This window comes from Pithys albifrons, chromosome 27 (assembly GCF_047495875.1).
Source record: "Pithys albifrons albifrons isolate INPA30051 chromosome 27, PitAlb_v1, whole genome shotgun sequence".
In the NCBI taxonomy this organism is placed as follows: Eukaryota; Metazoa; Chordata; class Aves; order Passeriformes; family Thamnophilidae; genus Pithys; species Pithys albifrons.
This window is the reverse complement of record NC_092484.1, coordinates 5600808-5614891: the sequence shown is the minus strand read 5'-3', so window position 1 is coordinate 5614891 and position 14084 is coordinate 5600808. Positions and strand designations below refer to the sequence as shown.

At 47.3% G+C, this 14084-nt stretch overlaps 1 protein-coding gene across 1 annotated transcript in view; it reads left to right on the top strand.

Moving 5' to 3' along the window:
* Positions 1–12687: 12687 nt before the first annotated feature.
* CPAMD8 (C3 and PZP like alpha-2-macroglobulin domain containing 8) overlaps positions 12688–14084 on the top strand; it is a 62936-nt gene continuing 61539 nt past the window's right edge. Inside the window, exon 1 of the mRNA XM_071578186.1 lies at positions 12688–12836. Coding sequence (XP_071434287.1) covers positions 12763–12836 — 74 coding nt within the window. The 5' untranslated portion in view covers positions 12688–12762. The remainder of the gene's footprint in view (positions 12837–14084) is intronic.

Below are 14084 nucleotides of genomic sequence, written 5' to 3'. Positions count from 1 at the left end.
ACATGGGGCTTCTGGACCAGTCACAATGGGGTGTCTATGCCATTCCTTCCCTGTCAAGCTGACTTCAGCTTCCAGTACAGTCAGCTGTTGGGATCCCCCTGTCACCCCAGAAATAGAGATGGATTCTGCCCCGACGTATCCTGATGGCATCAACATGCATTGTGCACCAGTGTCCACTAGAGCTTTGTATTTCTGTGGGTCTGATGAGGCAGGCCACCAAATCCACACAGTTCAATAAACCCGATTGTCCCTCTCCTCTACCTGGCTAGAGGCAGGGTCCTCCTAGTTCTGGTCATGGTATTCACTGCGCTCTCCCTGTGAATACGACCGGGAGGTTCCTTCAAGAGGGTCGGGCATAACATCATCATTCCTATACTGTCTGGAGCCTTGCCCACGAGAGACCGGAGCAGCCTTCAACCTTGAAGAATTCCCTGTGTTAGTTGTGCCTCTTTGCAATTCACATACCTGAGCTGCTAAGGAAGAGGTGGGTTTCCCATCCCACTTCCTCATATCTTCTCCATGCTCGTGGAGGTAAAACCACAGATTGCCGCGTGGAGTGTACCCTTTCTCCTTAGCTGGAAGACGCCTGCTCCTGATGGCAGAGACTCTCGTTTGTTCTGGGGAGATATGGAAGAGTCCTTCCTTAATCTTCTCTTCCAGTTCAGCCAGTTTCGTTTCCACAGCTGAGACGTGGGCTTGTAATGGAGCAGTGACAGTGTCTTCATAAATCCTGAGTTTGCTGACCAGTGCACCCACCTTGTCTTCTCCCTCTCTCCATTGCAATGTTGCAAGGTAGCGAGAATACATTTCTGGCCCAAGTCATGCAAATTTTAACCACATCTGGGACGTGCACTGGACACCATCTGGACTTTTAGGGAATCTCTCATCCTCTGAAAAGATTATCTCCAGTGTGGCTAATTCCCTTAAGCACCGGATACCTTGTTCCATCGTGTTCCACTGTCCTTGCTGTACGTGGAGGTCCTCCTTACAAAGATAACTCTCATGCTTGACAACAGTCGCCGCCAGAGGCTGAGAGTTTCCTGTCTCTTTCCAATGCCCTGATCAATGACAACATCTCGAGACAGGGACCCCAGCTGCCTTGCCTCACTCCCATCTAGAATTGTATCATTGGCTGCAGCATCCCAGATTTGAAGCAGCCAGGTCAAGATGGACTCATTTGCCTGTCATGTGAACTCTCTCCGGAGCTCACGCAACTCTCCCAGGGATAGGGACCGGGTGATTATTTCTGGCTCCATTTCTTCTGCTTGAGGTGAAGGTCCTGACTCTTCCTCGTCATTCACTATACGAACTGATTTGGTCTTTGATTTTCTTTTCTGGGCAGGGGCAACTGCTATCGGTTTCTGTTGTCCTTCCAGCTTCTCCATGGTTTGGGTGGACATGGTGCTGGTTGATGTATCTCTTTTCCTCTCTGGCTCAGCCGTGGTTTGGGTGGACATGGTGCTGGTTGATGTATCTCTTTTCCTCTCTGGCTCAGCCGTGGTTTGAGTGGACATGGTGCTGGTTGATGTATCTCTTTTCCTCTCTGGCTCAGCCGTGGTTTGGGTGGACATGGTGCCTGTGGATTTGCTCCTTTTCTCCTCCTCCTGATGATGCTGTACCACACCAAGCAGTGTGCGGTAGGCAGTGGCCAGGGCCCAGCAGGTTGCTGTGAGCTGCACATCTCTGGGACTACCAGAGCATCTTCCTTTCACATAGCTTAGCATTTTGGCAGGGTCCTGCAGTCATTCCGGGGTGAATTTCCAGATCATTTGAGGAGCGAAGGACTCCAAATACTGGCCCAAATCTTCCCATTTCCCGTGCCACTCAACATCATCCGCTCCCAGGGCAGGCCTCCAGCAAGTCTCCTTAGAGAGCCCAGTTCTGACCCTAAACATGGTGTATACAGTACAGAGGAGACAAAGCAACACTAACAGCACTAACAGTAGGATTATGCTGTCCCTAACTGTCTCGGTTTGAGGGGAAAAACCAAAATGTTTTACCCACAAGCAGGGGAGGGGCCTCCTCCACAATAATCACACCACTCTTTATCAAATTTAAGAAAAGGAATTTTAATACAAGAAGGATAACTGCTATATATATATATATATATGTAAACGGACTAGTGCAACCCACTTCCCCAACACCATAAGAGAAAAAAAAAAAACAACAACAAAACCCAGCAGGTTTTCCTCCGGGAGAAAAGGTTATACTTAAGTGTCCTTGTCACAGCCTGGCTGGCTGCAGAGTGAGTTTCAGTCCCTCTCCAGCGAAACAGACGAGCAGTGGGCTTTCAGATGGACTCAGTCTCTTCCCCCTGTGTTCCCCGTCCAAGAAGCAGAAAGGTACGAGCAACCAGCAGCAAATCCAAGGCAGGCAGCAGCACGGCAGGAAAAAAGAAGTCCAAAGTAGGCAGCGGTAAGACAGCCAGGGAAAACCCCAGCAGTAACCAGCAGGGCAGCCTGCCTCCTTGGAGCCCCCACTCCCCCGTTCCGCCGAGCCAAGACTGAGGAGAATATCCAAAAAAAAAACCAAAAGAGACAAACCTGCTCCCACCCCAGCGATCACAGTTAACTGCTTCTTTTGTTAACCGCTGGCCTGGGCAGTTAAGTGGCAGGGGAGAGAATTTACATAATAATCCCAAACTACAACACTAACATCAAAAGGAAGCTCAATATTTTCAATTATTGTTGTAGCAGAGGTGAAAAGGTGGAAGTAACCATCTCTGCCTGTTTTCCCCACAGGCTGAGTGCCATTTTTAATGAGACCCCAGAGTTAACAACCCAAACCAGGACAGGCAGACCAGACTGAACATACATTCACAATGAAATTCACAGCTTCTGATGTTATGACAACATAAACATAGTATATTAATAAAGCAATTTTTATCCTTCTCCCTGGTATTAAAGAGAACATCAAAATAGGCAAATGGTTCCCCATGTGTCGAAATATGAACAGGCCCAGATACACCATCCACATGAATACATCAAGCAACATGGTAGTCAGGGAGTTTCTGTATCCAAATACACAAAATGAACTTGTAATTCTGACTTCTCTCTCGTGCCCCACGTTGGGCACCAATAGATGTGCTGGTTTAAAGGCGAACCAACAGGGGAAATGAACTCACCACGAGAGAGATTATAAGTCAGAGCTAAAATTTAATAATAATATTACAATAAATACACTGACACAAAAGGGAAATTGCTTTAAACTCACAAAAACCCAGCAGTATAGCCCAGTGTCCTGGGGCACAAACCCAAGGGGGTTTATTAGCTCTTGTGCTGAGAGCCCTGTGGTTCCTCCAAGTCCAGAGCAAAAGGAAATGACAAAACCTGTTGGTGCAGGCGAGGGCTGTGGGCTGGGCGAGAGCAGTGATCTCCTCCTGTCGAGGTCCTGTTGCTCCTCTGGATCCGATGAGAAGTTCCCAAGGTCTTCTTACCCACCACTTATGTACCCTCAGGGAGCACCCAGGCCCTCCCCCTGGGCAGGGACTCACACAATGGGTGATTAACTCTGGGAGCCAGGGGGTATTGAACTGTTGATGGCCCATTAGCAGCTCCACCCCCCCCCCCCAGGCTGAGTGTGAAGCTGATAATGGCTCCCTGGGCAGCTGCTGCTAATGATCCATTGTCCTTGGGGAATGAATAGAGGGGGTAGAATACACAGCTTTGATCACCCCACACACAGTGTTAACTGGTCCCTCCTGCTCAACTAGGACAACTCTCTAGTAGTACGGTTCTCATCTCCCGTGAGGGACTGAGCTACGAATGAGGGGACGCGTCTGTGTGTGTGAAAGAAGGCACTTTCAGGCGGGTTAACCAGGGGAGGTTACTCACTGGGAGTGAGGAGAGCGGCAAGGGTAGCCAAGGGGAGGTTACCCATAGAAAGAGGGAGAAAAGAAAGTAGTTAGGGTGCCTAAGGGTGCTACTCTAGAAAGTGGGGGAGAGAAAACACTCACATTTGTGCAAGAAGGTAGTTTCAAAAGGGGAAGCCTCTTATTAAAGTATATTTGTGCTTAACAGAGCTATTCGAAAAGAGAAGTAGAAGGAAGCGCACTTTCGGTATGTAATGGAGGTAGCCAAAGAGGCTACTTGACCGAGGGGGGGTTCTGACTTACTCCATAAACCCTCTATAAGTTTTAAAACCCATGGAGATTCCTGGGTCGAGCCAACCAGGAATGTTATCAGCCAGCTTGGGGAGAATGAGGAAGTTCTCTCAGCTATGCCCAGCGTGTCTACAGTGCGCTGCTTTGTTCACCCTGTCTAACTAATAAATTGCTGCTAAAATTTAAATTTTGAGTTCTGGCTCAAATAATTCAGCCTAATCGCCTATAACAGACTTGTTAGCCTTTGGTTTCTTGTATGGCTTCTTGCCCTGTAGAGGAAAATTTGAACAGCACAGGCCATGGCATGCTGCTAGAGGCCTGTATGCACAACTCAGCCTATGCAGAAAATAGCAAGGCCACTGCATCCTTGAGCCAGTTTCAAAGGAAAACAAACTTGTGGTTAACAGCAAAAGCGAATGGGTAGCAAGATGTAGGAGACGGCGAAACAGGCAGGGACAGCGACGCAGAGGCTCACGGCTTGAAAAGAAGCACCAATTGAATTGTTACTTTAGGCGTGTGCACTAAGGGCAGAAGCCAATCGAGTCGTGTTGTGAGGCGCGTGGACCCAATGATGTGCCTGTACTATTCGCATGTTTAAGAAATATGTGATAAAAGTAAGTGTTTAGGTAAATAAAGTGAGCATTGATCATACCTCTATGAGGACTCATCTTTGACTCCACACTGAACTCCCAGGGCTCCTTACTTTATTGCCCATTTTTTTGGGATATGAAACCAGCAGCACTGACACAGCAAGCGGAGTGTGTCTCTGCTTGCTGTCCCATCAGGACACATCACAGCTCTCCTTCAACATGGATTTCTGTAACAGCATTTTCATGACTGTCTGCCTTGACAATACTGAAAGGTAAATAGCAAGAACTGTTACTCCTGTCCAGGAAGGAGCCTGGACACTGGAATGAGTGAGAAGTTCTGGTCACTTGTTGCCTTGAAATCCCAAATGCTTTTGTATAAATCTCTGTTGCCTAAATTCCTGTGAAAACAGACACTCAGGAACACTGTTAATGAAGAAAGAGAGATGGTACCTTTTCTGAAGGCTTTCATGGTGCACACCAGAGGTCTGTGCACACCTGACCAGGGATGTTACAGTTTTTATACCCTCTCCAGCCATTACCAAATACATTATCTACAGCCAGCCTGGGGTACTAATTAATACCTCACCCAGAGAGGTCCTGAGAACTGCCCCTTTGGAGAAGCTCCAAGGGCCCTGGGCCCTCTTCTGTTTTGCCTCAAAGCTGTTTTTCAGGTGTCTTCAAAACATCATGTCCTTGAGAGACCTTAATCTGTGAGAAAGTGCCCAATGATCTCTCATGTGAGCATCCCAGGAAGATCTGTGTAGCCTGTATGATTCTAAAAATCTCAAAAAAACATACTAAATCTTTAGGCATTCACCTCTTTAAAGGTTTTATTCTTTTTAATAATAAAGACTCTTTTCCACTGCTCTGTCAAGAGCCTTCATGTTTGACTGTTTTCACTGATCTCCTACAGGTTTGTGTCCGAAAGTCAGCCCAATAGTTTTACAAGTCCCTTCCTTCTGGGTTCTGACAAGAAAAAGAGCAAGTTGCTAAAGCTGCTGTTATTTTTCTCCCTCTTGAAATAATTTCAGCCACCACATATTTCGTTCCTAGCTACCACATTTTCTGTAAGTCAATCCATTCCCTAAAAGCAGAAAGTCATCAAAAGGAACAAGGATTCCCTGACAACTTCAGCAACAGGACTCAGAGGTTGATCAGTCCTTAACCAGGAGAGAAATAAATGGTGCTTAATTTTTTAACTTTTTTGAAACTTGCAGTCATTTTAATATGCCTTCCCTTTAAAAGAAAGTCATTAACACAGTAGATTTTTCACAAATTCAGATTATCTTCATTAATGGACAACACTGCTACCTGTGGCTACAGGTTCCTACTTAATCTATCCTAAACCAGCCTTGTCTTATTTCTGTTTCTATCTGGGCTTACCCAGGGCTGATGCTACACTAAGTGGTCCCAATGGTGAGCCATGGGCTCCCAAAGTGCTGAGGCCAAAGTCTTGGGAATGTGGAGAGAAACCACAAACCTAATTACTCTGTGTGTTGGGCCATAAACATACATGCCAAATCTGGCATGTTTCTTCAATATACTTCCCTTTTTTTGTACATGGAATGCATTTTTCTCTGGAAGACATGCTGTATCCTGTGTTTTATAATCTGTGGAACCTCTTTCTGTGATAGTTTTGCAAAAGCTTTGTTTTGTATTGTGTTCAGAGTGGTATTTCTGACCTAAGCTGTGTCCATACAGCTTTTTTGACCTGCTCAAAACCCACTTAGAGTATTCTCCTTGCACTCCTTCAAGTGCTGGTTGGGCTTTCATCCTGTATCACTAAGGGTCTAGCTATATTCTTGTCTCCTTTGATTAAAAATTTGAAGTAAATTAAGTAACTGGATCAGTAGCTGTGCCATGCCCTGGATGAGGAGCCAGTATATGACACTGTTCAGACCCTCCTTGAGTATAATGCAGTGTCCTTTTATCAGCTGCAGCTTATCTAGGCAGTGTTGCTGTAGGGACATGGTGGATGATCTGCACTGGGGGTTCCCCCGTATGTGCTGCCATTCAGTTCTGCAGCTGTAGGTGCTGCTCGCAGATCGTGCTCTGGGTCAGGAGCAGGAGCTGCATCCATGGATTTGACCACTGGATGGGGAACTTTGCCCAGCAGACTCAGCTTAGCTGCAAATTTGATGGATTTTGGTGGGTGGAAATGTGGGTAGAAAGACTCTGTTTTCTCTAGGTTTGGATTATTGCTACGCTGTGTGTCCTCACACCTTTGACCTTATGAGCAGTATGTCGTTCTGAGACTCTGGAAGTCATGCAGTCTTAAATGTGAGAGGGAAGGGATGAAATGAAAATTCACATGGTGATGTCTTGGCAATAATGTCTGCACAGACATATTAGTTTGTCTTAGGAACTAGGATTTCTTGATGTTTCTTAGGATTTTATAGCTTCTAAAAATACATTTTTCTTTAACTCCTAACAAATCACTTGACTGAAGAATCATAGAATGGATTGGGCTGGAAAAGACCTCTGAGATCATCAAGTCCAACCCTTGGTCCAACTCCAGTCCCTTTACCAGATCATGGCACTCAGTACCACGGCCAAGCTCAAGTTAAAAACCTCCAGAGGTGGGGAATCCACCCCCTCTCTGGGCAGCCCATTCCAATGCCTGAGCACTCTCTCTGCAAAGAATTTTTTTCTGATCTCCAACTTAAATTTCCCCTGGCAGAGCTGAAGCCTGTGCCCTCTTGTTAAGAATATTCTAAGTGGTTGTGTTTTGGCCCTTTGCGGAAATGTTTCAGGCTCCTTCGCCTTGAAACAGACACAGAATTGGTTGCTGTCATTTAACACTGTACAAATAATAACAAAGAACTGCAGAATCACTGGAGCAGGAGCTAAACAGAAGTGACACCACTTATTTTGTATTTTCCTCTTATTTTCTGACAATGTCACAAGCTCTAAATCGGTTGGAATCCTAAACAAATTAAGGGTTCCTTTTTATTCAAGTTATCAGGCTTTTTTTTTTACTCCTCCTAGGGTTAATAATGTTCTCCCTTCTGTAACTTGTACCAATGAAGATTTAGGGGTTTTTTGTCTGAACTTGTGCAGTACTTATTACTTATTTATTCATCTTTTAGGGCAGAAGTTCTTCTTAAAATTCATGTGTTCTAAGGTGCTTTTTGTGGGGGATGGAAGGGAGTTTTTTCCTTCTAAAAACTGAAAGCAGTAGAGAAACAAGCCAGGGTGGAAGTGGAATCCCAGAAATGGAAGTATTGTTGTTTAGACAACAAAAGGTTGTCTAAAAAGAGCTGGGTTAACCTTTTAAACTTGGTTTGCACTGCAGAGTGCCCTGCCTGGATCCTGGTGTGTCGTGGGGAGCTCTGACCACATTTCCGTCAGTTCCTGGCTGGTGTTGCCAGGCTGACCACCAGCTCGGGAGGGCAGAGCCAAGGCATTTTTAGCTGTAATTCCTGCTCTCCAGGGTCAAGGTAAAGCAGGATCCTTGGTGCCCTGGGAGCCCAGAAGGGCCAGGGTGTCCCCTGGGCACCCCCAGCCCACAAATCTTTGTTCACATTGCTGGGAGGGAACTGCTCTGTGCTCACCAACAGCACATCAGCAGCTCATGACCCCAGCAGATGTTTCTGCATTTTAGGCTAATGAGAACTTATTGGATTACTGCAGTCTTCCCTGCCTCGGAGTAAATACCACTTTGTGGGAGATCTGGAAATTCATCCTGAATATGATAAACTGCTGGCTGGGCTGGGACTGCCAGCACATGAAAAGAGCTCCAGAACGGCAGAAGATCTAACAGCTCTGAAATGCACCACTGACCCACACCAATTAACAGCATTTCTAGTGATTATGTGAGGGTTCCTGCCCACCTCTCAGCGATGGCTTCTCGTTGTTTCTTTCGCTGCATTTGTGTGTGGCCTGGAAAGAGGCACGAGGTTTCAGGGTAGTCTCAGACACCTCTTATTTTAAAATAATTCTGTGATAATGTATATACAAGATCTACTGAGTGTCCTGCTTAAATCCTGAATATTTTCTGTTAGGGAAGCAAACACAACTTGCCTCTTTGGACATATCTAATCTTTTTATTTACATGGATAATGTGGTTTTGGAGAGGGCCTGTAGGATGTCAAAACTTAATTCCTTTTGTGGTAGCTACTACATATGGGGGGTGACTCCTCTGTTCTATGCGCAAACTTGTATTTCACCAGTCACATATTGGGGTGGAGAAGAAAACTGGGAAATTGTTTCTGCCCAAATGTCTCAGTGACAGCCACTCCTGATAAACACTGCTCTTCCTTCTAAGTCTGTGTCTGCCCCTTTGAATGCTTTCTTAGTACTATTTCTGTCACTTTATCAGGCATTTTAATGGTATATTACTGTGAAAAATCAGACTCTCCTGTTCCACAGAGGAACGATAACCATTTTTGACAGAACTATTTAATAATTATGTTCTCAATATCATTATCCTGTTATAGGCCACTCAGATTACATTCTAATTTAAAGAGTGCTCCTTAATTATCCTTTCCTTATAATTTTGTTCTGGAGATGCCTGTGTTCCTGGGAGGCAGGATCAGTGTGGTTTCCACCCTCTGGCTCTGCTGAGCCATCATCCTCGGGGCTGGGGAGCTCACAGGAGAGGGGCAGGGCCTGCAACACTTGTTTCTGCAGTTTCTGCATTTGCTATCTCTGTTTGGCTGTCACAGAAACCCAAAGGGAGAACAAAATTAGGAGTTAAAGGATGGGTGTGGCTTTTTTACCATGAACATAATACTGTAAAACTTAACCAAGGCCTTATTCTTGCCTGGTGGTGTGTAATGACTGAGACAAATGTTTTTTTCCTTCAGGATGGAGAGAAAAATGAGTCTGGAAACTGATGACTTGGTGGTTTTGGGTTTTTTTCACCCACCTTGTGGGTGAAAAATCTTGTGCTTAAAGAATTTAACACAAAACTGAATAATTAATAGCCTTGGGTTTAGTACAGTACCTTTTATGTGCACAATTTACATGTGTATTCTCAAAATCTTTAAGTAAGTGGGTATTACCTTCTGTACCTTTAGATCTGATGATCTATGTGATGAGCTGGTGCCAACACTTGAGAAAATTAACAAGGGCTGCTTATTAATAATGTGGTCCTACCACTTGATTCTTTGAATGATCTTACTGATTTGAATTTTGCAGTTGGGGGGGCCCAAAGGATTCAAAGCCGAGAGTGGCACTACTGAAAAATCAGCATTTTTTGGTTGACATTTGGTTGTCATTTTTTGACCTGCCCAGAGAGGGGGTGGATTCCCCATCTCTGGAGGTTTTTAAACTGAGATTGGCCGTGGCACTGAGTGCCATGATCTGGTAAAGGGACTGGAGTTGGACCAAGGGTTGGACTTGATGATCTCAGAGGTCTTTTCCAACCCAATCCATTCTATGATTCTATGACAAAATCAGATTCCTGCCTGATAATTTTCACATTGCACAGAGTTTATTTATGAGACAGATTGGACATGGAGCGGATAATTTCTTCTGCAGGGTAATGATGAGACTGAACAAGTGGTCAGGATGTAAATTAGGTCTAGTCAGAACCAATACAATTGCATTGACACCTTCCTCTCTAACCCACCATCCCTCCCTCACCTTTCTGACACCAGCATGGCCCCACATGCCTTCAAGTGCCTGAGATTCCTCAAACTTCATGAGGAGCAGAATTACCTGTTCCGTAAATGAAATAAAAATCTCAGCTATGCACAGTGGGTGAATATGGCGCATAGATCTGACTGATGAATGGTTTTTATACATAAGCAGTTCTTACAGAACTGCCTTTAAACTCTTAACCATTCCAAGATGTGGGTTGCAGGCGGCTGCTGGAATTCCAACACCTGTTGCATCACACTGAATGGGATTCATTTTGGCAAGCCCAGAAAATTCCATTTCAGTAAGTAAATAGCTTGAAATTATATATAAAGCCTCTCTCTTTTTTTTTTTCAGACCAAGCTAATTCCAGCCTTATTTACAGGATTGCACATACTTTCATAATTAGAAGATGGTTTGCAGTCTTTAGAGGCTGTAATTGCCTGAGATTTCTTGGACTCAGTAAATACCAAACAGAAAATCTTCAGTTTAGAAGAAATCTCTCATTTAAAAAAGGTAATGATTCAAAATGCTCTACTCCACATAAGGATAATTTCTAAACACGATTTTTGAAGTGTAGAAATACTCATTTTTGTGCCTTACTGTGAAGATGATGGAGCTCCATTTTAGAGCTGCACTTTGCTGCATTCATCAGTTCATTGCTGAATCCTGTTGCTTCTTCCAACTCCTTACCCAGAGCTCTCTCAAAGATAAAATGTGGGTGACAGGATGGGTGTTTTGTGATGACTTTTTTCATAGATACCCTGAGATCTCAAGCATGAATCTGTAATGAGCCATTTGTGTTTCAATTTGTCTCAAAAAAAACCCCAAACCCAAAACATCCTCACCTTTAATGTACTTTCTAATAAGTTCCTTTTCATTTCCTTGGGAAGTGATTCCTGTGGTTCTAGACTCTAATCCTGGCTAATTTGTCATGATGTTTTTTTCTTTCTTTTTCTAGATTTGTTCTGCCTCTCCACAAAAATAAGGCTAGTTTAGGATAGATTTAAGTAGGAACATGTAGCCACATCTAGTAGTGTTATCCATTAATGAATTTGGGAAAAATCTACTGAGTTAATGACTTCCTTTTAAAGGAAAGACATTAAAATGACTGTAAGTTTCAAATAAGATAAAAATTTAGGCACCATTTATTTCTCTCCTGGTTAAGGACTGATCAACCTCTGAGTCCTGTTGCTGAAGTTGTCAGGGAATCCTTGTTCCTTTTGATGACTTTCTGCTTTTAGGGAATGGATTGACTTACAGAAAATGTGGTAGCTAGGAACGAAATATGTGGTGGCTGAAATTACTTCAAGAGGGAGAAAAATAACAGCAGCTTTAGCAACTTGCTCTTTTTCTTGTCAGAACCCAGAAGGAAGGGACTTGTAAAATTATTGGGCTGACTTTTGGATACAAACCTGTATTTTTGCTAAATAAAATGCTGGAGTCCATACCAGTAATTGTTAGAAGAAATGAAACTGAGGTTCAAATATTGAAGCTAACCCAGAAGAAAAAAAATATTTTTTTCTCTTTTTTAGTACTTTACGTTAAGCCAGGTATGTAGCACGTGGGGGGGAAATGTTGGGGGAAACAATCTCCCTACACTGAGGGTTTTCATTTATTGCTGTGGCCAGAATTCTGCTCTGCTGAGGATCTCTGGCATCCTGGCATGCCTGGGTTGTCTCACTCAGGGATTGCAGAAATCATTCCTCAGTCTCCATTGGCAGCATTTATTCCATCGCTGTGAGATGGCGTTTGTTCTGTCACCTGGAATCTCTGCTCTTGCTTTGGGTTTGCTTTTTCCCCGGTTTGTGAGCTCTGCCCTGAGGCTACAGCTCCTCAGGCCGGTGCAAGGAGAGCTCCCTCTCCTGTCCCGAGCCCCTGCGAGCGCTGGCTGGGACAGAGGGATGGAGATGGATAGATTGGGGCCTGGGGCTGGAGAGGATGGGGCAGCAGCGCTGCCGGCCCTGCGTGTTGGTTGTGTTGGGAAAGTGTTCTCTGGCTGTGATCAGTGCGGGGACTGTTCCCTCGACTGTGCCCGGGGCGCCGCACCCCGGGACCTTCAGGAACCTCGGCTTTGGCATCTGTGGACCTCAGGGACTCGGGAGAAAGGCTCGGGTGGGTGTCCAGGGGCAGTTCGGGGTGGGCAGCAGCTCTGGGACAGCGCGGACAGCCCTGTCCGAGCCCAGCCGGGGCCGGGCCGGAGCGCACCTGGGCCGGGCGGGGCTGGCCCCGCTGCCCGGAGCGGGCGGGGAGCCGCAGACAAAGAGCCGAGGCCGGAGCCGAGCGGACACTGGGGCCAGGAGGGGGCGGCCCGGGGGCGGAGACGCGGCGGGGGCGGCCGCCAGAGGCACCGGGAGCTGCACTGAGTCGAGCCGAGCTGAGCTTAGCCGAGCCGAGCCGAGCCGAGCGCGGGCGGCCGAGGCTCGGGCTGCGGTCGCCGCGAACAAAAGGCTCCTGCTGCCCGCGCCGAGCCGCGATCGCCGTACCATGTCCCGCTGCGGCCCCTGCGCGCTGCTCCTCGCCCTCGGCAGCCTGAGCGCTGCGCAGCCCCGCGACCGGCAGTAAGTACCGGCAGGAGCCCGGGGAGCATCCCCGGGCCGGACCGGGAGGAGCTCGGGGAGCATCCCCGGGCCGGACCGGCAGTAAATACCGGAGGGAGCTCGGGGAGCATCCCCGGGCCGGACCGGCAGTAAATACCGGAGGGAGCTCGGGGAGCATCCCCGGGCCGGACTGGCAGTAAATACCGGCAGAAACTTGGGGAGCATCGCTGGGCCGGACCGGTAGTGAGTACCGGGAGAAGTCCGGGGCAGCATCCCCGGGCTGGACCGGCAGTGATTACCGGCAGGAGCTCGGGGAGCATCCCCGGGCCGGACTGGGAGGAGCTCCGGGAGCATTCCGGGGCTGGACCGGCAGTAAGTACCGGCAGGAACTTGGGGAACATCCCTGGGTCGAACCAGCAGTGAGTACCGGGAGGACCTTGGGGATCATCCCCGGGTCGGACTGGCAGTGAGTACCGGGAGGAGCTCCGGGAGCATCCCCGGGCCGGACCGGCAGGAGCCCGGGGCAGCACCCCCAGGTCGGACCGGGAGAAGCTCCGGGGGCATCCCCGGGTCGGGCCGGCAGTGAGGACCGGGAGGACCTTGGGGATCATCCCCAGGTCGGACCGGCAGTGAGTACCGGCAGGAGCCCGGGGCAGCACCCCCGGGCCGGGCTCTGCTCTCGGGGGGCTGCACACAAAGTCCGCCCGGTCCCCCCGCAGCGGCCGGAGCCGAACTCGGCCACCCCGCGGCAGGTTTGTACTCGCCGGTGTAAAACTGCACAGGGAAGGGAAAGGGAGGGGAAAAAAAAGAAGAAATACCTGCCTCCAGCTGCTCCGGCGAGCGGCTGCAAGGCTTTTATCTGCGAGCAATTATTTGAGGAATCCGGGGTGTTGGGCTGGGGGTGGTTGGAGGTAAATGTTGGGCGCTCCCGGGGGGCGTGTGAAGATTCTGTGCGGAAGATCAGCCGGGCAGAAACTGCGGGGAAAGTTCTCTGGCTTTTAGAAATTGAATCTACAGCTCCTTCCAGTGAGTTTAGGTTAATTTTGATTAAGGTTTGCTTTGTCCTTTATCCCTAGTTTATTATAGCCCGTCAGCATCGTGAATAGCTGCATTAACTGAGTGCCATGAAGAACTTTTCACTTACTTACTAGAAAATACTTCACGTCCTGCCAAGTTTTGATGTAACCTGACAGAGCTGTTAGTCAAATGTGCTTAAAGGATCTGCCCAGTCACTGTCAAGTTAACTCTTTGATTGTCAATATTTAATAT